Raw genomic sequence first — 25,562 nt, 5'->3', positions numbered from 1 at the left:
ATTTATATGAATTTCTGTGTATTTTCACAGGTGTGTATCCATACCAATAATGGATTACAGGACCAGGGATATGTCCTGGAGACTTACATGTAGTAGAGCCTTTGATGGTAACCTGCCAGATGGTACGGGTGTTGAACATAGGGGACGCATTGAGCTACAAAATAATGTGAAGCGCCTGTTGCACAGGCGTACCAAGGTGTGGTGGAACAGGGCCTTCCTCGAGGGATACATTTCTAAACAAATGGTCCCTCGAGGATTGAGGATGCAGGTGTTCCCTTCGTTTCTGGTAGAGGACACCATATTTATTAATAAATGGGAGGAAGTCTGTTCCACCAGCTCCCTTAAGCTCATGGAATTATTAGTTGGTTTTAACTCTAGAACCCTGGGAGGAAGTGGAGAAGGAGCTGGACAAGACTTATTTAGAATTGAAAGCAATACCCTTGGCTGAGGAGATTGCAGCTTTTGACGCAATGATGGTGACTAATTCCGAAGAATGGGAAAAATCAATTACAGAGACCCATTCGAAAAAGATTGCACGTGACATGATGGATTACCAACAACTTAAAGTTTACAGATGCCGTAAGACAGCACCACGGTTTATTCGTGGAAGGTCGGTGTCGGTGTCCTCGGTCTCTTCCGCGGGTGAAGCGTCGGATCAGTCTCTGTCCCCTATGACCACGCGGCTCGGGACCAAGAGAAAGGGGGAACAACTGAAAACGACTGGCAATAATAGCAGGAAACCCCCAGCGGCAGGGAAACCGGCTGGGATTCCCAAGGTAATAAACCTATCACAACATATTTTCTCAGCCCTAGATAATGAGGTTCTAGCCAGGGGCCTTACCTTCTCACCCAGTTCACGATTTGATCCTTTCACAGCAGTGAAGGATCTACATATTTTCGCCCGGGCATTGATAATGAAAAGGTGGTTTCATGACGAGGATCTACAGAAAGCTTTTCCAACAGAGACTGAACAAACTGCCCTGCGTATTCTTGAAGAATTATCTGAGGAACATTCCACCAATGCCCTAGGTAAGATTCCTTCACGGTTACGGATTAAATCTAAAAAGTTCCCCCCCTTGTCGGCTAGTCCTAATGTTGACCTGTTCGTGCAGCTCGTCTCTGATGAATTTTCTAAATTTCCCATCAATATATACAATGACAACTTAACAAGGGAGGAGAGGAGCTGCATTGACAGGATCAAGAAATTAGACGATATAGTGATTAAACCTGCCGACAAGGGTGGGTGTGTGGCCCTGTACGTTTTTTGAAAAAGAGGCATATAGACAGCTTAGGGTCAGTGAGTGTTACCAGCGCCTCACATTTAACCCCCTCAGCAAGTTTATGAAAGAACTGCAATGCTTGCTGAAGGATGCCTTAGATAATGGGGTCATTGAGAAGAGATTGTTCGACTCATTGCTTGTGGTCGAGCCGATGGTACCGACACTATATTTATTGCCCAAAGTGCATAAAGATGTGAATACACCACCGGGCAGACCCATCGTGTCGGGGGTGGGTAATTTTTTGGAGCGGGTATGCATTTACATAGATTCCCTGCTTAAGCCTTTAGTGGAGTCCCTTCCTTCGCATACTAAGGATACGAGTAACTTTCTAACAAAAAAATCGACTCTTTGCACGTGGGCGAGGGTTCCCTGCTAGTCTCTTGTGATGTCGAATCGCTCTATACGGAGCTGCTGAGCAGGATGGGAAAGAGGTGACGTCCGGTCATCTGGCCAGCGAGCGCTTGCGCATAACGCTGGAGTAATAGGGGAAAGTGTGGTCACGAGGTTATGGGCGGCACTTGCTGATGACACGCACAGCGCCGCCCATAACCTCGTGCCCGCGCAAAGCGTCACCAGCGGTCACACGTGCACACAGTGCACGGCACCGCTACAGTGGAACAGCGCATGCGCGGGACCACGGGCACCCAGGGGCGGCGTCCTGAGCTTTGAAATTCAGCGTTCGGGGGCGGCGTAAATCGGCAGGAGGACAGCAACGGACCCCAGGCAGCCCGCCCCCATGGAAGATTTACGAAATTTGCATAAGAAAAGGTACAAGTTTACAAAGTGTTTATTTTGGTATAAAAGTGGCCACAAGAACTATAGGAAGCTTCCTAGAATGCAGCCCAGGAGCTGCAGAGGGGGGAACTTTTAGCTTTATAGCTAAATTTCTGATGACAGGTTCCCTTTAAGTTAGACGAAGGGCACCACCCATTGGGATCTTCCAGTATACATATAACCACATGAAACAAAAAGAAAAAGAGTATACTCAACAGGGATCACCAATGAGTCATTATATAGAAAAATACAAAACTTTATTGTGATGACATATCAAGAACACACATTTGTCTGGCTCAGAGAGTAATCAAGACACACAACAAATAGACATTAAAAACACTAAAAAACCAATCATGGTTTATATCCCCAAACACGCCGTCCCCCAACAGAATACAAGTGTGATATATAGGACAAAAGTGCCTTTTATCAATAACTCACATCATTACCCACATATAAAAGGATTTTTTTTTAACTACTAGACAATGTATATGATAGATTTATGCGAATAAGCCCAAATGGGTACATACATACACACAACCCCCTAGTATCCGTTGCCTACTCAGTAACAGATGTTATTGTATATAGACCTGGTATCAGCTACCCATTAGAGTGGGAAAATAGGTACCTTAATAAATAGTTAAGTACGAGTACCACCACTGTATATTGAGACAGGGGGCAACTCAAGTAGTGTATTAGATAGAAGGACCACAATGTCACATGGTCACCTGTAACAATATAGGGTTAGAAACCAATTCTCATGACTGAGTAATCAAAAAGTACCGATCGATCACATACTACAGTAAAGGGTTAAATATAAAAATCACAGCAGCGAGAGAGTGCTGAGTGAAAACCGAGGGGCGTGACAGCATGTAGCAGCGGAAGAGAAGCAGGGACGCCAGGACTCTGCCATAACGTTCCTGGATAGCGCAGAGGAAAGATGGCGGAGCGGAGCTGGTCACCGGAACGTGCTGTTCCTGGGACCGCGACCTGGATTGAGGAAGAGACGGAGCAGCTTTGCTGAAGGATGCGGATGCAGTTCCTATTCATACTGGATCACTGGAGGGAAGAGATGAGGAGCCTGGCGGTGGCGGTGCGAGCCCGTGAGATTGAGATCCCACGAGAAGAGAGGGTAAGCGGTTACCCAGTCCCTAATGATTACCCCAATCCGGCCAATACGGCTGAGGGATCCGGGCCGCCCCCAGCAGTCCCGACAAACACTCCGCCGCTACCAACCCCGTCCTCGGCGGACGCCGAGCTGCCTGCTCTCACCATGGCAACGGAACCTTCAGCCCCAGTGAAGATGCAGATGCAGAACCCCCGGTTCCGTAACTCGACCCGGTCACGACAGCGGTCACCCCGACACCGGCCCGACCAGACCCGGCCGCATCACCGGGCCCGTCCTTAGAGGCAGAGCACCAGGACTCTGCAACCCCGGCTGCAGAGCAGTCGGTTATTTTGCCCAAGAGGCAGAGCACCAGGACTCTGCAACCCCGGCTGCAGAGCAGCCGGTTATTTTGCCCACATCGCAGAGGTGGAGCCTGGAGAGCTGCCGGTTCCGCCACTGCGCGGCATCCCAACGGCTGTTGGGGCCACGACAGCACGATTAAAGCCAGTGCCAATTAGGGAGCCGAGGCTGGACGCTGACGCCCCTACAGGGAACGACATCAGCCAAAGCTAAAACCGGAGATGACAAATCAAGACCAGAGGCAACGAGATATGGTTGCCTGTGCCCAGAGAAAAAAGGAACACTTAAGGAAGGCTACCTTCCGTGTCAGAGGGCCGTGGCGCAGAAGCCGTGTAAAGCGGTTCAACCCCGACAAAGGGTGGGGTTTCCTCTGGGAGGCGAGCCTCTCTGAAGAAGTGTTTGTCACTCGGAGAGATATAGAGCAACATCTCCCGAGGGACCACCCGGACCAAAACCTGGAGCCAGGAGAGGTGGTTACCTACACTCGGCATTGGAGTGAGAGGGTCTGGTACGCCCTAGATGTGAATCGGCTCGCTATGGTTGATGAGCGGGTTTTTCCAGCCACCACCGTTGATTACCAGCCTCCAAGTGAGCGGTACCAGTAATATGTAGATCTTATTACAGAGCTGTTAGGTGTCTGTATTTCGTTTGTTATTTTTCAAAATTTGTCGTTTTTCATATAGAGAAAATGCTAGAAGATAAGGGTTTAATCAACAAAGTTTGAATGAACAGAAGACGTTACCTGATTAACGAGAAGATTTTTATAGTGTGTACCCCGGTGCATGGACTCCGTTATAATTATGCGCCAATGTTTATAGTAAATATGGACCATGGTCATGGGACTGGTTGTGACCAACACAGACTTGTGTTCTTGTAACTAGTTGCACCTCCTGTGCCCACCAGAGTCGTCTTTTGCAACACCCGGGACCTTAATCTGGTCATGGACCCACAAAAGGTATGCAGTGGATCAAGTTGTTTGGGTGGCGGGTTAATGGGATCCGGGACATTGGAACTGGACTGTTGCAGGAAGAGGCTGCAACGGAGCAGGTTGAGCCTTTGCTACTAACTTAATCAGTAGCGTTCCACCGTTGGTTTAACAAACTCTAAAGTTCGTAACGTTTAAGTGCCCAGCCTCTCTAATGTGGGATGTATCTTGTAAATAAAAATGTTCCTTTTTTTCTATTTTTGCAGTTAAAAAAAAATAAATTAAAATAATAAACCTCTGATGTCTTGTAGCTCGAGGACGAGCTACGTTTAACCAAGGGGGAATGTGACGCCCCTGGACTATCAGGTCGTCACAGTGTATTGTGCAATCTGCCCTTTTGTGCAATATCCACCACCTCCTTGGTTATGGGTCCCCAACTACATAGTGTTGCCTACATCAGCTGATTAAAATCCTAGGTACATTCTGCACCACACCCACCAGACGCACCAGTAGATGGCCTGAGTGGAATAGGGTCGCCCACTTGGGGGGTTGGTTAGGGGAGGTCAGGAGTGTTAGAAGTGGAGAAGTAGTTTGGAAGTGAACGAGAGAGGAGGTCAGGAGCAGGGCTCCTATGAAGCCATCTAGGTAGCAGACGGTGGTCTAGACCTAGAGGAACTGGACCCCCGGTCGCAGGGGATCATGACAAGGGTCACGGAACTGTCGAGGAGGACAGCCGGCGGCCTTGTACCATCACCAGGCTGGGACCAGGGCACGACTGGGTACGTGGACCCTAGGTCAGGGAGTAGCTTCAGGCAACCTGACAATTTACCCAACGAGAATGGAGGCTTCAAGATCCGCTCTTCACCGGCTCCAAAATCGGGGTACTAGCGCAATGAAGGGGATAGGACTTTTCACTAAAACGGTCCAGGAAATCCCAAGCGTGAACCCTGAGAGCAAGCTGCCACACTTAGCCATAGTGGGAAGCGGGACCCGGTAAGTTTCATACTAGTGGGACCAACAGAGAAGTAAACTTAGTGCCAGGAGGCAGGTCACTGATCACCAGGCAGCACTATTGGGGATGGGACCCGAACTAGCTCCCCTCAGCGGCAGCGGTATCCAGAACTTTGGTTTATCCAGTTGTCGGTGTCAGCTTTATGGACTGAGTGAGTACGCAAGTGACCCCTTCACTCCCCATGGCACTCCCCGAACACCATCACCGAGTCCCGAGGCATTCCCCCCTACCCGTGGAGGGTTCTAACACCTGGCTGCCCCACTCCATCACCCCCGGGTACTCCCAACAGCAGCGGTGGTACTCCACATTACCACATACCACGGGTGGCGTCACGAACTCTAACACAATCCACTGTAAATATCCCCTTCATTTGAGTGACCGCACGACCCCCAGGTCTGGGCACCCCTCGAGCCACCGCGGATCTGGATCCGAGCAGCCCTGCTGCTGACACGGGGGTGGCACATACAGTTAGGTCCAGAAATATTTGGACAGTGACACAATTTTCGCGAGTTGGGCTCTGCATGCCACCACATTGGATTTGAAATGAAACCTCTACAACAGAATTCAAGTGCAGATTGTAACGTTTAATTTGAAGGTTTGAACAAAAATATCTGATAGAAATTGTAGGAATTGTACACATTTCTTTACAAACACTCCACATTTTAGGAGGTCAAAAGTAATTGGACAAATAAACCAAACCCAAACAAAATATTTTTATTTTCAATATTTTCTTGCGAATCCTTTGGAGGCAATCACTGCCTTAAGTCTGGAACCCATGGACATCACCAAACGCTGGGTTTCCTCCTTCTTAATGCTTTGCCAGGCCTTTACAGCCGTAGCCTTCAGGTCTTGCTTGTTTGTGGGTCTTTCCGTCTTAAGTCTGGATTTGAGCAAGTGAAATGCATGCTCAATTGGGTTAAGATCTGGTGATTGACTTGGCCATTGCAGAATGTTCCACTTTTTTGCACTCATGAACTCCTGGGTAGCTTTGGCTGTATGCTTGGGGTCATTGTCCATCTGTACTATGAAGCGCCGTCCGATCAACTTTGCGGCATTTGGCTGAATCTGGGCTGAAAGTATATCCCGGTACACTTCAGAATTCATCCGGCTACTCTTGTCTGCTGTTATGTCATCAATAAACACAAGTGACCCAGTGCCATTGAAAGCCATGCATGCCCATGCCATCACGTTGCCTCCACCATGTTTTACAGAGGATGTGGTGTGCCTTGGATCATGTGCCGTTCCCTTTCTTCTCCAAACTTTTTTCTTCCCATCATTCTGGTACAGGTTGATCTTTGCCTCATCTGTCCATAGAATACTTTTCCAGAACTGAGCTGGCTTCATGAGGTGTTTTTCAGCAAATTTAACTCTGGCCTGTCTATTTTTGGAATTGATGAATGGTTTGCATCTAGATGTGAACCCTTTGTATTTACTTTCATGGAGTCTTCTCATTACTGTTGACTTAGAGACAGATACACCTACTTCACTGAGAGTGTTCTGGACTTCAGTTGATGTTGTGAACGGGTTCTTCTTCACCAAAGAAAGTATGCGGCGATCATCCACCACTGTTGTCATCCGTGGACGCCCAGGCCTTTTTGAGTTCCCAAGCTCACCAGTCAATTCCTTTTTTCTCAGAATGTACCCGACTGTTGATTTTGCTACTCCAAGCATGTCTGCTATCTCTCTGATGGATTTTTTCTTTTTTTTCAGCCTCAGGATGCTCTGCTTCACCTCAATTGAGAGTTCCTTAGACCGCATGTTGTCTGGTCACAGCAACAGCTTCCAAATGCAAAACCACACACCTGTAATCAACCCCAGACCTTTTAACTACTTCATTGATTACAGGTTAACGAGGGAGACGCCTTCAGAGTTAATTGCAGCCCTTAGAGTCCCTGGTCCAATTACTTTTGGTCCCTTGAAAAAGAGGAGGCTATGCATTACAGAGCTATGATTCCTAAACCCTTTCTCCGATTTGGATGTGAAAACTCTCATATTGCAGCTGGGAGTGTGCATTTTCAGCCCATATTATATATATAATTGTATTTCTGAACATGTTTTTGTAAACAGCTAAAATAACAAAACTTGTGTCACTGTCCAAATATTTCTGGACCTAACTGTATGCAACTTGTTTCTCCATACAGGGGTCTTGAAGCTGTCATTACTAACAAAGGCTTTTGTGTGAAGTATTAAATAAATTTCAGTATGTGTGTTCAATACTTTTTCTCTGTGTCATTTCACATTACACATTACTAAATTTATGGGCATCTATGGTTTGATTTATTTCCACATTTTTTTCATGTTAGTCCCACTTAAATGTATTTTATTGGCATTTTGAACTAGAGATTTTTTCAGTGGCAGAATAGCTTTCTTGTTACTGACATATTTCAGTTGGAGTCATGCCTTTCTATGGCTTTTAGCACCTCTCTTTCTTCATGTGTTCAATACTTTTTCCCTGTGTTATTTGTGATATATCAAAATATTTAAAAAAGTATTTAAGCTTTACATTAAATGGTAACAAGGATGAAAAAAAATCAAAACGACAGCATTGCTATTTTATAGTCACCACACTTTCCTAAAAGAAAAGAAAAATTGTATTAAAATATCATATGTTCTCCAAAATGTTATTAATAAAAATGTCAGCTCATCGATTATTAGAAAATACGTCTTTACTCAGGCTCCATAGACCGCACAAATATAAAAGATATGAGTCTCAAAAAAATGGTAACGCAAACAAAGCTTTTTTCTGAATTTTTACATAACCACTAAAATAAAAAAACCTTATCAAGTTTAATAACACCATAATCATATTGACCTGCAGAAATAAGTTTCCAGGTCAGTTTTATCATGCAATAAACACCTGCAAAAACAACAGCGGAATTATTTTTTTCATTTTTGTCTTACCCAGTTGGAATTCTTTCACATTAAGTTAAATTGAATGGTATCATTTAAAAGTGAAAAGAAAAAATTGAATTCAGCCTACCCCTTAGTTTATCCACAGCTCCACTGATGCACGGCCTGAAAACGGAGATCACATCCGGACAATGGCAAGAAAAAAGGGAAAAACAGCCAGCACCAAAATTCTCAAGAATAAAAACTTTTCTTTATTTCTTCATTTTAAAAAAAAGAGTGTGCAAGAGGCTGACTATGACTAAGGACCCTGTGAGGTCTGAAACATGTAAGGGTACTGCCTTTTTTTATTCCACTTTTGCACACTCTTTTTTAAAATGAAGAAATAAAGAAACGTTTTTTATTCTTGAGAATTTTGAGATCTTGAGAATCTTGAGAATTGCTGGCTGTTTTTCCCTTTTTTTCTTATCATTTAAAAGTACAGCTCATACTTTTCACATTAAGTTAAAATGAATGGTAATATTTAAAAATACAGCTCATCCCGCAGATAAGCCCTCATACATCTATGTTACTTTAATAGTACTCCAAAGCTGACCGGTCTAAAGTCCAGCTACCGGGAGGAAATTAACTTTATTCCTCATGGCAGCCTAAAGCTTTCAGTCATAGAGGCGCGGCCGGTATGGCTTCAGTCACCGCTCAGTACATAGTGAGCAGTGGCTGTAACTATGCCCCGGCACAGACAGCTGGCTAAAAGTGAATCAGTACTAAGCCAGCTGTCAGTCAGTGATAGGGTATGAATACAGCCACCGCTCACTATGTACTGAGAAGTGATTGAGGCCATGCCTCTATGAGAGAAATCCAGAGAAATAAAGTTAATTTCCTCCCGATAGCTGGGCCTTCAGAGTGGCAACCGTGCAGCTTTGGAACACTATTAACTGCCAGATTAATCTACAGTTTCATAGTGTTTTGTGACAGATTCAACTAAATCAGCCTAGTTTTATAATGTGCAAGTGTCGATTTAATTTTTTGAAGCAGTGTATTTCGCTCCCATTTGATGCAATCCATCTTGCGACTAGTAGCTTCCTTTATAAAGAATGGAATAAAAAGAAACCTTTATCTCCTACTATAGTTCTATCAGATTTTAAAATAACTAAGTTACATAAAAGAATTTTTAATCTTTCATATTTACAAACATCTGTATTTGTAAGAATAATAAAAGTAATACCAACCTGTGTTTCGGGGATCTCCTTTATTCACCACTTCAAGGGTCCATATGCCTCGTGGATTTTCATCCCACGTGTGGGTACTCATAAAGGACCAGTTTTGATACCCTGCAGAACTGGTATCATATGGTCTAGAAAATTGAGGGACATTTTATACTTCTTTAGCTTTAATATCTTAGCATTTTTACTCATATTACAACCTTACCGTAATGCCATAAGCACAGAACGTGTACCCATAGGGCTGGTGAGGGCAATTTCAAGATCGCCCCTACGACTATAGCTAAGGGAGATTTGAGCTTGCACATGTTCAAGAGACCTGATGTAGTTTGGTCTTCCGGAGCAGCCACTGATATTGCGACTTACTACAAGATGTGAGGTTATTTTTCTATAAGAAAGAAAAAGAAAAATAAAAAAACTACCCAATTCTGCAGTACAAGACAATAAACATAGATTTTGGTCAAGCAAAACAGAATGACATAAGAAAACAGATTGACACTTACTGAGGACTACTCACAAGCTTCACCAAGCACATTCTCTGAGGATGTGTAGTTTCCCACTTTAGTGCTAGGTCCACCAATTTTCCAGCATCCAGAAGTCCATACCCATAATGATGGCTCACTCAAAAAAAAAAATAATAAAAAATATTTTTACACATTTGCAACTGATTAATTTTAAGTTAAAAGGAAATGGTTTCTGGCCTCACCATTTCTGCCAACTCCATTAATCACCCAGTCATCAGCCTTTAGATTAGCAGGACTTGACGCACGCACCACAATGTGTTGAACATCTCTCCATGTGAGGGAGGGACTGTGTTCACAAAATGTACAAATCAGGGATAAATTCTATACATCTTTGCAGAAACATTCTCATCCATTAATTTCTTACTTTGCTTCCAATGCGAGTGCAATAATTCCAGCAGCTAGGGGGGCAGATGCCGATGTGCCAGTGTGGTGCTCGGTACAACGGTAGCGTATATCAGTGGTGACCTGCAAAAGGTTGATAGAATTAGCACAACAAGTTTAAAAAGTCTTAAATAGGTCTAGTTAATCTGTTATTAGTCACATGGGGTCCATTGGACCATAAGCAAGTTTGTTTTCGTCACATTTCCGCACGAATGGAATGTAACTGTCCATTTCAGTAGCTTCTTAGAATTACATATGCAATCAGCACCACTAGAAGATATGTGATACCTGTGCTAAATAATTGCTTGTTTTTTCATGGCACATTAGTAGATGTTTAAATGTTGAAAATTACTTGAAATTTCATATTATCATTTAGCTAAGAAGATGTACCTTAAGTTCATAAATAAAGTAAAAATTATTTTGGGTCCCATAAACCCTATGAGACTAATGGTGTAAATATTTTGGTGCAACTAACTGAAGGTTAAAATAGACCTTAACCTAGAGCCAAGGATCATATGATGAGCCTACAGGGCTTTACCCCTAAGTTATATGGTGGGGCAGGAAAGAAAATACAAGGAAATTGTTAGAATAAGGGCAATATGAATACCACCTCCATCACATAGATGCATTATTTGGATAGTTGTACAGTTTAGCATGCAGAAAGGTCTTCTTTTTTAGGAAGGTATGGTGGAGTTGTCTATTGTGAATGGGGGCCTCTGAACTCCTCATTTGACTGGGAGATAAGGATTCAGAAGGTCTGATTTTAGACTGCTGACTCAGTTTCCGGAGACATAAGCGGCTGCCAGACGAGTCAGGCAGTGGCTCTCTCATAGAAAGCACAGGAGTGCGTTAGCGGATCAGCTATCTGTTAATGGCCAGATCACACAGAGAAAACCCCACTTCAGATACACACTGAATCATCACTAATAGATCATTATGTGCACATAGGCTGCCTGCCACTATTCTCTGCATCATGAGTCTTGTTTACACAAAACGATGATATTTTGTATAAACGAAAAAATAATTCCACTCAATGAACGAGCTGTTTGCTTGTTTGTCGGGTGATTGTCTGCCTGTGTAGACTGCTCAATTATCAGAGGACAACTGTTCCTAGGAACACTTGTTAATAATAATCTTGCAGTGCAAACAGACCTTTACTTCTAGAAACACTCTTCAGTTCAAATTACATGTTACGGGTGCATAAAGCCATAAAGTTAGCTTCTTACAATTTGTCGGTTCTTGCTGAGGCCACTGCTGAAGGTGGTGGTGAGAGTTGAGGCACAAGCTTCACTATACCATGGGACATCTCCATGCTCTGTGGTGCTACCAACCGACAAAGTGAAAATACTGTTGGTGTAACCATCACAGTTACAGTTATCATAATGCAAGCCTCCATTTCCTGATGCCCAAACAAAAATTGAGCCAAGGCCACCACGTCCCTAAAATTGGAGAAAACACAAAGGTCGAGAATGAACGACATTGATACATGTATCTGTATAAAGAATTTCAGATATTATAGGTGTACTCTGTTCAAAAGTTTATATATTCCAAGCAGAATCTGTGAAAGATGTGCATAAGATAAGATTTTCGATAATCATGATTCTTTTTTTTCTTTTTTTTAGGGGACCACATCACATTTGAAGTGACTTTGAAAAGCCTAGGTGACAGAAATTACTCAAACGTGACAATTCTAAAAACTGCACCCCTCAAAATCACATCGAAGAAGCTTATTAACCCTTTAGGTCATTCACAGGAACTAAAAAGGAAAAAAATTGAATATTTACTTTTTCCTACAAAAATCTTACTTTAGCCCAAATGTTGTAATTTCACAAAGGTAATAAGAGAAATAGGAGAAAATGCACCATACATTTTGTTCCTCTGCGCATTCCATGATTAAGACCTATTCAGGTTGAAACGCGTAGGAAACAGCTCCTCTGTCTTGCCTCTCTATTTTTGTCTTGCTTGGATGGAATATTAATATTTTTATTACCAATAAAGAAACTGTTTTTTAAGAAAATTCTACTTTCTCCTGAAGTTGCTGGAATTTCTTCCTTTCTTCATACATTTTGTTGTGCAATTTCTCATGAGTATGCCAGTACCCCATATGTAGTTTAAATCTGCTGGTTGAGCGGAGGGTGGGACTTGGAAGGCTTGGAAGCTCAAACTTGAACCCCTGGGCTGCTTCACAGAATTTTGCAATGTTGAGCCATGAAAATGAAATAATACATTTTTACAACAAAAATGTTGCTTTAACAGGAGAAAATGCACTCTACAATTTGTTGTGCAATTTCTGCTGAGTACATCAATACCCCATATGTGGTGCAAATCAACTTTTTGTGCACGGCAGGGCTCAGAAGGGAAAGAGTACCATTTGCATTTTTAATACAAAATTAGCTGTAATCATTAGCAGACGCCATGTCACATAAGGAGAGCCCTTGAGGTGCCTAAACAGTGGAGATCCTCCACAAATGACCCCATTTTGGAAATTAGACCCCTCAATGAATTTATCTACATGTTTGGTGAGCACTTTGATATCTCAGGTGCATCACAGAATTTTATAACACTGAGCCATGAAAATAATAACAATATAATTTTAACCACAAAAATGTTGCTTTAACCCATAACATTTCATTTTCACAAGGGTAACATGGAAAAAAATGGACCATACAATTTGCTGTGCAATTTCTCCCGAGTATGCCAATACCTAATATGTGGTCAAAAACTACTTTTGAGGCACAAGTACAAAAGGTAAAAAGCACCATATTGGAGTTCATATTTAGCTGGAATGGTTTGGGGGTGCCAAGTCATATTGGCAGAGCCATTGAGGTACCAAAACAGCAGAAACCCCCACAAGTGGACCCCATTTTACAAACTCAACACCTCAATGAATTCATCCAGGGATACAGTGAGCATATGGACACCACAGTTGTGCTCAAAATGGTATACTATTGGGCAGTAAAGAAAATATAAATTACATTTCTACTACTAAAATGTTGGATTAATCCCATATTTCCAGTTTTCACAAGGGGAATAGGTAAAAAAACCCTCCAAAATGTGTTACACAAATTCTCCTAAATGTTGCAATACCCCACATGTGAACAGTACAGCACTGTTTGGCTGCACTGCAGGGCTGGGGAGGGAAGGTGCGCCATTTGATTTTTGGAGCACAGATTTTCCAAGACTAGCTTGCGGATTCCTTTTGCAGAGCCCCTAAGGGCCAGAACATCAGAAATCCCCTCAAATTTTGGAAATTATACCCCTCTGGGATTTCATCTATGGGTGTAGGGATGATTTAGTTTCTGGAAAAGACCCATGGAGTCAAACACAGTGAATATTGCAGAATTAAAAATTGCAATTAAGTCCTTGTCGTGCCCAGTATATTGTAGTGCCTGTACATTGTACCCAGCTCATGCTTCTGAAAACCTGCACCCCGTAAATTAACCAGGCTCTTCTCACTAGAACAATGCCAACCATGTGGACATTAATTGTAGTTTATACAATAAGGTAAAGAGTTGCACACTAGTCATAATGTATGGGGAAATAATGAAAAGCAAAACTGCTATGGGAATACTAAAATGAAAACTACAATGAACTATCTGAAAAATTGAAAAAAATTGAAACTGGAATATGTATAACTATGAATAATAGGAATACAAGAGATGTTTAGCCATTGTATTGATCAATGCAAAAGAGCCCGAAAACCACGCAATGCAATGGCTAAACATCTATACCTTATTGTATAGTTATATGTTTTTGAGTTTTGCACCTTGTTCACACCATTGGTGTTCCAGATGTACATTCTTTAATTAGTATGCACTTTTTGTTTGAGAACCCTGCCCCACCCATAGCCATGTGTTTCATTTCACATATATAGCTTGGTCCTTTGCTTCCCATACAGAGCAAGTTTTTGTAACTGCAGGTGAGGTTACACATAAGTCAGGGACCCCAAAAATAGAGATTACCTTGGCGTGGTTTTGAGGCTCTTTTGCATTGATCAATACAATGGCTAAACATCTCTTGTATTCCTCATAGCAATTATGCATATTCCATTTTCAAATGTTTTCAATTTTTCAGATAGTTCATTGTATTTTTCATTCTAGTATTCCCATAGCAGTTCTGCTTTTCATTATTTCCCCATACATTGTGACTAGTGTGCAACTCTTTACCTTATTGTATAGTTATATGTTTTTGAGTTTTGCACCTTGTTCACACCATTGGAGTTCCAGACGTACATTCTTTAATTAATTGTAGTTTAGACACATTGTGGTGCTAAGAAGGAAGGGGGGATTTAGATTTGGGAGCGCAGATTTTAATGGATTCCTTTTTTGAGAGGGGGAGCCATGGCGTTTTTCTAGAGCCTTTGTGCTACCAGTAACATGGAAGACCCCTATATTTCCATTAACAGATGACGGACCCGAATGGGCACTTGTGTTTTTGTGGGTTGAATTGAATGCTATTTGGTGGCGATTTCAGGTACAGAACATTTTGGATCAGTTCACATTTATCCTGTGCTCTATACTAAGCACTTACATTGGGATTTCCATCTGCACCGCGTGCAGAATTATTAGGCAAGTTGTATTTTAGAGGATTTTTTTTTATTATTGATCAACAACTATGTTCTCAATCAACCCAAAAGGTTTTTGTTTTTTTTTTTAAATTATAATTTTTATTTATTTTCAAAAGCAAACAAATCATTACATAGAACAAATAATATTAATAATATCAACAAAATTATCAACAAAATGACAAAAAAAATTGTATATCGCTCCATTTACAATTCAGTACTACCACATCTAATCAATGTTCACAGTATTCACAGTAAGACTCAGAATCTTTAATACCTCACGGAAACCCTTATAACTAACTATATGAATGAATTTGCAACCATCCTGTTAAATTCTCCTACTCCCCCCACCCCTGAAACCACCACTACTCAAACCCACTCCCACCTAGTCACCTTCAACCCCCACCTCCAGTCCTCCGAGTGTACCACCTAACTTCTCAGAGTGATACCACGCCGTCTCCTTAAATGGTGACATTAAGCGTTCTATTTCCTCCGAATTAAAGTAGGTTATAATGAAATCCCTCCACTTTTTGAAGTGACTGCCCAATCGTCCCAACTTTTTTCCAGCATCAAGGCTCTCTAACTCTGTTAAAATGCCGTTTTATATGGATTATTACTTCTTTGAACAAGGGTACTTTTGACTCCAACCAATATTTCAGTATCATCCTCTTTGTTGCAAGTATGATTACATGTAGTAGTGAAGGAGGATGTTTACTCCTCCTCCCCTCGACGCTCACTCCCTCCCACGCATGGAACAGAACCAGAGTAGGGGAGAGAAGGAGTTTGATGTCCCAGAGTTTAGCAACACACTTTGATACTTGGGCCCACAGTGGCTCAAGGTGGGGACACAGCCACAATCCATAGTAGAGATCCGTTGCTTCTAAATTGCATTTCGGACAGGATTCTCAAGCTTTCTGGGCAAATTTAATGCATAGATCGCCCGATGCATCACTTTATACTGAGTCTCCCGCCACTGTTCATTCAGTATTGCCTTTCGTAGGGCCCTCCACCCCTCCCTAATCTTTGTTCCAATGTCGGGGTCCCCTAGTTGCTTTTCCCCTGGCTTAAAGAAACTCTCTGGTTGATAGCCAGTCAACTGGTTTCGCATTGCCTGATATATATAGATGAGATTGACGAGGACGTTTGTGCCATCTTGACCAGGCCGTCAAATGTATTAAGTGACACCTCCCACAATATGTCTTGCAATTGAGCCATAACCTTATGCCTCAACTGATCATACTGGATTATTTGGTTAGGATTCAACCCATAATTGTCTACCAATTCTTCCCTCCCCAACCATCTTGGCTCAGAAGGATGAAAAAGATGAGAGACCCTCTGTATACCTTTCCGCCTCCATTCTTCAAATAGCTTATTGCTAATTCCCTGGCTGAACCCTGGATTATCCCATAGGGGTAGATATTTAGAAATTTTATATGCCAACTTGTAATGCTTCCTCACTGCCCTCCAGGCTGCTATTGTATCCTTAAACAGAGAAGACTGCTTAATTTTTTGGGGTAGATTAGCTTGACTGGTGTGAAGAAGGGCCTTTAAATCCTATGGAAACGCATAATCTCTCTCAACTCCAAGGGACACGTGTTTCTGTGAGCCATGAATCCAATCCATCCAATACCTGGACAAACAGGCCAGATTGTAACCCCTAACATTTGGTAGGTTTAATCCCCCATTATCCTTTGATAAAGTCAGCTTCCTTATACCAATGCGAGCTTGTTTCCCCCTCCACACAAACCTCGAGAAACTTCTATTAAGAGCAAAGGTAGAGTTTGGATATGATACATCAACTTAGACATGGACATCATCTTAATTAATTGTGCTCTGCCCATGATGTTCAACGGGAGGTCCTGCCATCTCTGGAGGTCCTGAACTATTTGATTTATAAGAGGTGGTAAGTTTACGTTATATAAAGAAGTCGGCCCCTTACCAATTCTAATGCCCAGATATGTGATGTATGATCTTGCTATAGAAATATGCTCACACTGGCCACCCTCTTGCAAATGGGCCTTCCCATTGCCCAGGTACAGCAATTCACATTTAGTTGGGTTAATGTTAAAGCCTGAGTAGCTCCCGTATTCTCGCAATATTTCCAATATAAGTGGTACCTGGGTTTTAGGATCAGAGAGAAACAACAGTACATCGTCGGCAAAGAGTGTCGCCTGTATTCGCATCCTATTTATGAGGATCACTTGAAAAGTGCGATGGTCAGTTAACAGCCTCGCCAGGGGCTCCAAAGCCAGGTTGAAGAGAAGTGGTGAAAGGGGACAGCCCTGCCTAGTCCCCCTATGCAACTGAAAGGGAATCGAGAGGAAACCGGGAATATAAACCTGTGCTCTAGGATTTGTATAAATATCACGTATCACATTGTAGAAAGACCCCGAGAATAGCATTGTGTCTAAAACTCTATAGAGCCAAGGCCACTCCACATTATCTAAGGCCTTCTCGGCATCTATTGTTAATAACGCTGGAGTCTCTTTGACCAGATCCTTAGAGCTCAACCTATCAAGGGCCAATAAGACTTTACGAATATTTTGCGTCGCTGATCTATTTTTAATGAAACCTGCTTGAGCTGGGGATATTAAATGGGGCAGGATTACGGCTAAGCGGTTAGCCATTATTTTTGAGAGTAGCTTTATGTCCAAATTAATGAGTGAAATTGGCCGGTAAGAGCCTGGGGATAGCGGATCTTTCCCCTGTTTCGGAATTAATTTTATATAGGCTAGGTTACTATTGCGAAAAGACGCTTCACCCTCCAGGACCTTGTTGTATATTTCTAACAATAGAGGAGATGTCTCATCTACCATTGTCTTGTAAAATTCAGCCGTGAACCCGTCTGGCCCTGGCGCTTTGTTGTTCTCCATACTTTTGAGAGTGCCAACTATCTCTTCCACGGAAATTTTAGCGTTCAAAAAAGTACGTTGTTCCTCTGTGATCCCAGGAAGGGTCACTTTAGTCAAAATATTGTTATCTGGAATTATGACTTGTATGTCCCCAGTGTATAATTGCTTGTAATATGCCCCCAATATTTCGATTATCCTCCCAGGATTATTGTGTACCTCACCTGTGCGATCCCTCATTTGCATAGGTCCTTGCAGAGTCCCTCTAATTTTTACCAGATTGGCCATCAGTTTACCCGCCTTATTCCCAAATCGATGAAGGGTTGCCTCCTGGGCTGTTTTAAATATTTGCTCCCCCCTTACTGCCCACCTTCTGAAAGCCCCCTGCTCAAGCAACCAAACATCCCTATGGGCTTTGTCTGGGTTTTCCTGAAAGGACGTATAAGTTGGTCTCAACTTAAAGGAAGTTTCAATAAATTTGGTCTGATTTTTCTTCCTCATTGAGGAAACATAACCTATTATTTTGCCCCTTAGGACCGCTTTTGCCGTGTCCCACAATAGCATCGGAGTATCTCGATGTTGTTTATTGTGATCCACAAACTCGGACCACCACTCTTTCAGTCTCTGTGAGAACTCCTCATTTTCATAAAGGAAGGTTGGATATCTCCAAAGATAGTCTGAGCCTCTGGGGAAAGCATCTGTCAAATCAATCACCACCGGTGCATGGTCCGATATTACTAAGTCTCCCACCTCCACTGCCTCCAGATTGCACATCAGCACTCCAGAGATGAGAAAGTATTCAATACGGGACCATGAATTGTTTGCGTGCGAGTAATAAGTATACTCTTTATCCTGGGGATGCAAGCATCTCCAGGCGTCTTTTAGAGCTTCCACCCCTGCCTCCGTCCTGCTGAGGAAGCGATAGCGATACGCGTTCGGGATTGGTTGTTGTTCCTCTTCCCCCCACTGTGTGTGCCTTTTGGCTCCCTGTCCTTTTATGGGTAAAGGCCCCGTCACACTAAGCAACATCGCTAGCAACATCGCTGGTAACGAACAACTTTTGTGACGTTGCTAGCGATGTTGCTGTGTGTGACATCCAGCAACAACCTGGCCCCTGCTGTGAGGTCGTTGGTTGTTGCTGAATGTCCTGGGCCATTTTTTAGTTGTTGCTGTCCTGCTGTGAAGCACAGATCGCTGTGTGTGACAGCGAGACAGCAACAACTAATGTGCAGTGAGCAGGGAGCCAGCTTCTGCTGAGGCTGGTAACTAATGTAAACATCGGGTAACCAAGAAGCCCTGTCCTTGGTTACCCGATATTTACCTTTGATACCAGCCTCCTCCGCTCTCACTGCCTGTGCTGCCGGCTCCTGCTCTGTGCATAGATAGCTGCAGCACACATCAGGCAATTAACCCGATGTGTGCTGTAACTAGGAGAGCAAGGAGCCAGCGCTCAGTGTGCGCTGCTCCCTGCTCTGTGCACATTTAGCTGCAGCACACATCGGGTTAATTAACCTGATGTGTGCTGTAACTAGGAGACTGGGGGCTGGTCACTGGTTGCTGGTGAGCTCACCAGCAACTCGTGTAGCCACGCTCCAGCGATCCCTGCCAGGTCAGGTTGCTGGTGGGATCGCTGGAGCGTCGCAGTGTGACAGCTCACCAGCAACCTCCTAGCAACTTACCAGCGATCCCTATCGTTGTTGGGATCGCTGGTAAGTTGCTTAGTGTGACTGGACCTTAAGTTGCATTTAATTATTTCATGCACTGTTCTTTTTTGATCATGTTATCTGCACTTACCCTGGGTCAGCTTGGGAGCTATTTGTTTCTATACAGCAGCCATCCAGGAACTGACTATTGTTTAATCTCAGGAGACACTGATCTTTCCTGTCTGCTTGGCTGCCTCTGGCTATATATGCCTGTACTGGGCACACACATATACTACTGTGGGGGGTGATGTTTGGTAGAGGTCCTCCTATATCTTCATAATTGATGTATAATTGTACTGTACCTGTTTGTGGTTTTTATTCTATTTTTCTAAATAAAGATTATTATATTTTATGGGAATTGTACTCCTGTTGTGTGTTCTTGACACACCATTTTTGACGTCTTTTAGAGCTGTAGACATCAACAGAGGACCCATGACCCTATCTTGACTACGGTGATATTTAGGATTTCCACCCGGGAATTTTCTATCCTCCTGTACGGAGGCCACATCTCCTCCTACTATTGTGTTTGGGTGTGGGTGTTCCAGAATTTTAATTTCAAGCTGGTGAAAAAAGGGTTTGTTATTATCATTTGGAGCGTAAACAGTAAAGATGTTATACAGCTTCCCTCCCGCTTCCAGAGCCAGAAATAAGACCCTGCCCTCCTTATCCATATATTGATCCGTAACCTGATGTTGTAGTTTTTTATTTATTAGTGTTATTACCCCCGCTTTCTTTTTTACTGAAGGGACCCCGTAAGCTTTCCCTACCCATAACTTGCACATTCTCTGTATATCCTTTCCCTCGAGATGTGTTTCTTGCAGGAGTGCTATGTCAGGTTTGAAGTGACTAAGATGTCGCAATATTTTAAGCCTCTTTTGTGGGGAGCGTAGCCCCTTAACATTCCAAGTAATTATCCGCATATTTGCCCCGATGACAATGAGTATTACTGCTGTAGCCTTTCATTTTGCCAATATCGCCTACCACTGAACCAATACTAAACCTAATCTTATCAGAACAGACTAAACCACTGTTTATAACCAACATACTTAACACGTTATGGTGAAAAACATTTCCCACTAGTAACCATTCAGCTGCTTCACCACAGCCTCCCATACACTTCATGGACTTCACTTTTTTCCAACCATGACCCTGAGATCCGTCAAACCTCTAAACTTTTTCATGCAACAACTTTTGTAAGAGTATATTCACACCGCCGTGGCGGAGAGGGAGAGAGGAAGAGAGAGAGAGCGAAAAAGAGAGGTAGAGAAAAAAAAAATATATATAATAATAGGGTGAAAGGAAAAGAACTAGAGGTAAAATGGGAAAAGAGGGAGAGGTAGAAAAAGGGAAATAGGGGAAGGAAGAGAGAAAGGGAGTAAAAGAAAAGGAGAAAGAAATAGAGGTCGAGTGGGATAGGGAGAGAGAAATAAAAGAGAAAGAGGGAGGGACAAAGAGGGAGAGGGAGGGTGGGAGAGAGAAACAGAAAAATGGGGAGCGAGAGAAGGGGGAGAGCAAGAGAGGGAGAGGAAGATGCGGAGAAAGAAGAAGAAAAGGGGAGAAAGAAGAAGAAAAGGGGAGAGAGAAGGAGAGAGAAAGTGAGAAAAGAAAAGAAAAAAAAGATCACTCCCCTTCTCCCCCCCCGCCTTACCACCTCAATGTACAAAGACTTTCATAACCTCCCCATAACCAATGGACAGTGTTCCTGTACAATTGTCCACAAATATAAAGGAGTACTCCTACCCCCAAATTCAATCAAAAACTCCGCTGGGTCAGAGTCTCTCTCAGCTGGTTTTGTGCTGCCTACCGGGATGATTCTTCCCCTTCGATGCTGCCGGCGTAGACCTCCCCGAAGCTCCTCCCGCTGAATTCTTCTCAGATGAGTTGTTATGGCCAGACCCTGGGGATTTTCTGGAACCAGGTGGACTGTTCATATGCCCCACATAGGTTTCCGCCTCCTTCAGACTCGTGAAAGAATGGGAGGAACCATTTTGATGAAGTATAACCAAAGTAGCCGGGTACCTCAGCTGAAAACTGACCTTTTTCTTGAATAGAGACGAGCAGATGGAAGAAAAAGCTCTCCTTTGCCTTGTCACTTCTGCTGAGAAATCTTCAAATATCAAGATACGCGATCCCTGCACCTCCAGAGGCTGTTGTCTTATCTTGTATGCCTGGAGTATTTCTTGTTTGTCCGAGTAATCCAAGTATTTTGTAATTACTTGTCTTGGACGTTTGGTTTTGTCTTCTTCCAAATTATTCCTAGGCGGCCCAATGCGATGCACTCTCTCTATTCTTCTGCCCACTGCAATGCCCAAGGTCTTGGGTATGATTGATTCGCAAAGACTGCGCAATTCTCCATAGGGGTAGGCCTCAGGGAGACCCACTATACGCAGATTACTGCGCCTAGAGCGTTTCTCCAGATCGTCAATCCGGTCTCGCAATATTAGATTCTCCCTTGACAAGCGCATCACTGTAGTGTGATCCGAATCCAGGCAGTCTTCTAAAGTTGATATTCTGTTTTCAATGGCCGTGACTTGCTCCGCTATCTCATCCAGATGATTTTGCAAAGCCGTGAGTGCAGCCCTTACTGAATCTTTAACTGTGACAGAAATATCAGGTAGTATACTATTTGCCACCTCATCCGCCAGTCGTTTATAATCAATACCTTTTATTTGTCTGAAGATTTCCGGAGTGCTCAGTGTCACTTTAGATGCAACCACCACCTTATCTTCTGGGGCCAGAGTGGAAGGTGCGGACCCATGTATAGACGCCATTTTGTCCCCCTGAGTGATGGGCTGTGTATTAAGGCCCTGTCACACTAAGCAACATCGCTAGCAACATCGCTGCTAACGAACAACTTTTGTGACGTAGCAGCGATGTTGCTAGTGATGTCGCTGTGTGTGACATCCAGCAACAACCTGGCCCCTGCTGTGAGGTCGTTGGTTGTTGCTGAATGTCCTGGGCCATTTTTTAGTTGTTGCTCTCCCGCTGTGAAGCACAGATCGCTGTGTGTGACAGCGAGACAGCAACAACTAAATGTGCAGGCAGCAGGAGCCGGCTTCTGCGGAGGCTGGTAACCACAGTAAACATCGGGTAACCAAGAAGCCCTGTCCTTGGTTACCCGACATTTACCTTTGTTACCAGCCTCCGCCGCTCTCACTGTCAGTGCCGGCTCCTGCTCTGTGCATATGTAGCTGCAGGACACATCGGGTTAATTGACCCGATGTGTGCTGTAGCTAGGAGAGCAGGGAGCCAGCGCTAAGCATTGTGTGCTGCTCCCTGCTCTGTGCACATTTAGCTGCAGTACACATCGGGTAATTAACCCGATGTGTGCTGTAACTAGGAGAGCAAGGAGCCAGCGCTAAGCGGTGTGCGCTGCTCCCTGTACTCTATACCCTATATATGTACCCTGTGCAGCTGCACCCGGTGTGCGCTGCTCCCTGCTCTCTGCACGTGTAGCTGCGTGTGCTGGTAACCAAGGTAAATATCGGGTTGGTTACCCGATATTTACCTTTGTTACCAAGCGCAGCATCTTCCACGCGGCGCTGGGGGCTGGTCACTGGTTGCTGGTGAGCTCACCAGCAACTTGTGTAGCGACGCTCCAGCGATCCCTGCCAGGTCAGGTTGCTGGTGGGATCGCTGGAGCGTCGCAGTGTGACATCTCACCAGCAACCTCCTAGCAACTTACCAGCGATCCCTATCGTTGTTGGGATCGCTGGTAAGTTGTTTAGTGTGACTGGACCTTTATTCTCTATGGCTTTTGTACCACTTCTCAGCAGATATCTTTCCATTAAAATGGGGGATTAGCTTTATTTGATAGGAACCAAAGCACACTCAGAGTTTCACCCAGCAGGGCATCCCCTTATCTCTGCAGCCTGATATGCTTTATGACAAGACCTTCCATTTACAGGCTCACTGATTACAAATAGCACAGCCCAGTCTCCTGCTCTGCTAAGCATTAAGAGTTAGGGTACCTTCACACTTAGCGATGCAGCAGCGATCCGACCAGCGATCTGACCTGGTCAGGATCGCTGCTGCTTCGCTACATGGTCGCTGGTGAGCTGTCAAACAGGCAGATCTCACCAGCGACCAGTGAACAGCCAGCAGCGACGTGCAAGCGACGCTGCGCTTGCACGGAGCCGCCGTCTGGAAGCTGCGGAGACTGGTAACTAAGGTAAACATCGGGTATGGTTACCCGATGTTTACATTAGTTACCAGCGCACACCGCTTAGCTGTGTGTGCAGGGAGCAGGGAGCCGCGCACACTGAGCGCTGGCTCCTTGCTCTCCTAGCTGCTGTACACATCGGGTTAATTAACCCGATGTGTAATGCAGCTACATGTGCAGAGAGCAGGGAGCCGCGCACACTGCTTAGCGCTGGCTCCTTGCTCTCCTAGCTGCTGTACACATCGGGTTAATTAACCCGATGTGTACAGCAGCTACATGTGCAGCGAGCCGGAGCCGGCAGCACAGGGAGTGTGAGAGCTGCAGAGGCTGGTAACTAAGGTAAATATCGGGTAACCACCTTGGTTACCCGATGTTTATCTTGGTTACAAGCTTACCTCAGCTGTCAGACGCCGGCTCCTGCTCCCTGCTCGCTTCATTTGTCGCTCTCTCGCTGTCACACACAGCGATCTGTGTGTCACAGTGGGAGAGCGCCTTTGAAGAAAACGAACCAGGGCTGTGTGTAACGAGCAGCGATCTCGCAGCAGGGGCCAGATCGCTGCTCATTGTCACACACAGCGAGATCGCTAATGAGGTCACTGCTGCATCACAAAAAGTGTGACTCAGCAGCGATCTCGGCAGTGAGCTCGCTGTGTGTGAAGCACCCCTAAGGCTATGTGCGCACACTGCGTTTTTTTGACGCTGCGTTTTTGTGCGTTTTTGGCCGCTAAAACCGCACAAAAACGCACCCGCGTCAAAAAAACGCGGCAAAAAACGCACGCGTTTTGCCGCGATTTGGTGCGTTTTTTTGCTGCGTTTTGCTGCGTTTTTGCTCACTGCGTCTTTATGCGTTTTTTATCAGTGAACAAAAAAAAAAGGTCTGATGTCATTTCCTTCATCAATGTGTTCTTCATTCTCCAATAGTGTATGCAGAAGAGCAGACAGCTGCAGAACTACAAGGCTCAGCATACTCCATCCAATAGTGTATGCAGGAGAGCAGACAGCAGCTGCAGAACTACAAGGCTCAGCATGCTCCATCCAGGACTGTATGCTTGAGGGAGAGTCAGGGGGAGCAGACCTACAAGGCTCAGCATCCTCCATCCAATAGTGTATGCAGGAGAGCAGACAGCAGCTGTCGAACTACAAGGCTCAGCATCCTCCTTCCAGGACTGTATGCAGGATTTCTTTGCCCCCCCAAACAAAAAAAATGACGTGGGCTTCGCCATATTTTTGTATGCTAGCCGGGTACAGCAGGCAGGTACGGGCTGCCCCCAACCCCCAGCTGCCTATTTGTACCCGGCTGGGAACCAAAATTATAGGGAAGCCCTTTTTGTTTTAATTATTTCATGAAATAATTTAAAAAAAAAAATGACGTGAGCTTCGCCCAATTTTTGAGTCCAGCCGGGTACAACTAGGCAGCTGGGGATTGGAATCCACAGTGCAGGGTGCCCATGCTTTCTGGGCACCCCCGCTGTGAATTGCAGTCCCGCAGCCACCCCAGAAAATGGCGCTTTCATAGAAGCGCCATCTTCTGGCGCTGTATCCAACTCTTCCAGCTGCCCTGAAGCCGGGTGGCTAGCTGGGTAATAATGGGGTTAGGGCTAGCTGTATAGCTGGCCCTAAGCCCGAAATTCATGGTGTCACGCCAATATTAGACATGGCCACCATGAATTTCTAGTAAAGATAAAAAAAAAAACACAACACAGAAAAATATTTTTATTAGAAATAAAACACAACGCAATTAATGACTCCATCTTTATTGAAATAAAGAACCCCCCCTCCGCAGTAATCCTGGGTCAGGGTCCCGCACCATCCAATCCGGATCCAATATCATCTGATCGGTTTGCTGGAAGGCAAAG

The 25,562-nt window shown here is 44.2% G+C and overlaps 1 protein-coding gene across 1 annotated transcript in view; it reads right to left on the bottom strand.

Moving 5' to 3' along the window:
• The window catches only part of PCSK4 (proprotein convertase subtilisin/kexin type 4), a 133,289-nt gene that overhangs the window by 20,054 nt on the left and 87,673 nt on the right, over window positions 1-25,562 (bottom strand). Inside the window, exons 8-13 of the mRNA XM_075353171.1 lie at window positions 11,655-11,867; window positions 10,412-10,512; window positions 10,230-10,333; window positions 10,027-10,144; window positions 9,732-9,911; window positions 9,533-9,657 (exon numbers count right to left, since the gene is read on the bottom strand). Of these exons, the coding sequence (XP_075209286.1) occupies window positions 9,533-9,657; window positions 9,732-9,911; window positions 10,027-10,144; window positions 10,230-10,333; window positions 10,412-10,512; window positions 11,655-11,867 (841 nt within the window). The remainder of the gene's footprint in view (window positions 1-9,532; window positions 9,658-9,731; window positions 9,912-10,026; window positions 10,145-10,229; window positions 10,334-10,411; window positions 10,513-11,654; window positions 11,868-25,562) is intronic.

The sequence above is a fragment of the Anomaloglossus baeobatrachus genome, chromosome 1 (assembly GCF_048569485.1).
Source record: "Anomaloglossus baeobatrachus isolate aAnoBae1 chromosome 1, aAnoBae1.hap1, whole genome shotgun sequence".
Taxonomy (NCBI): Eukaryota; Metazoa; Chordata; class Amphibia; order Anura; family Aromobatidae; genus Anomaloglossus; species Anomaloglossus baeobatrachus.
This window is presented reverse-complemented; position numbering and strand designations above follow the sequence as displayed.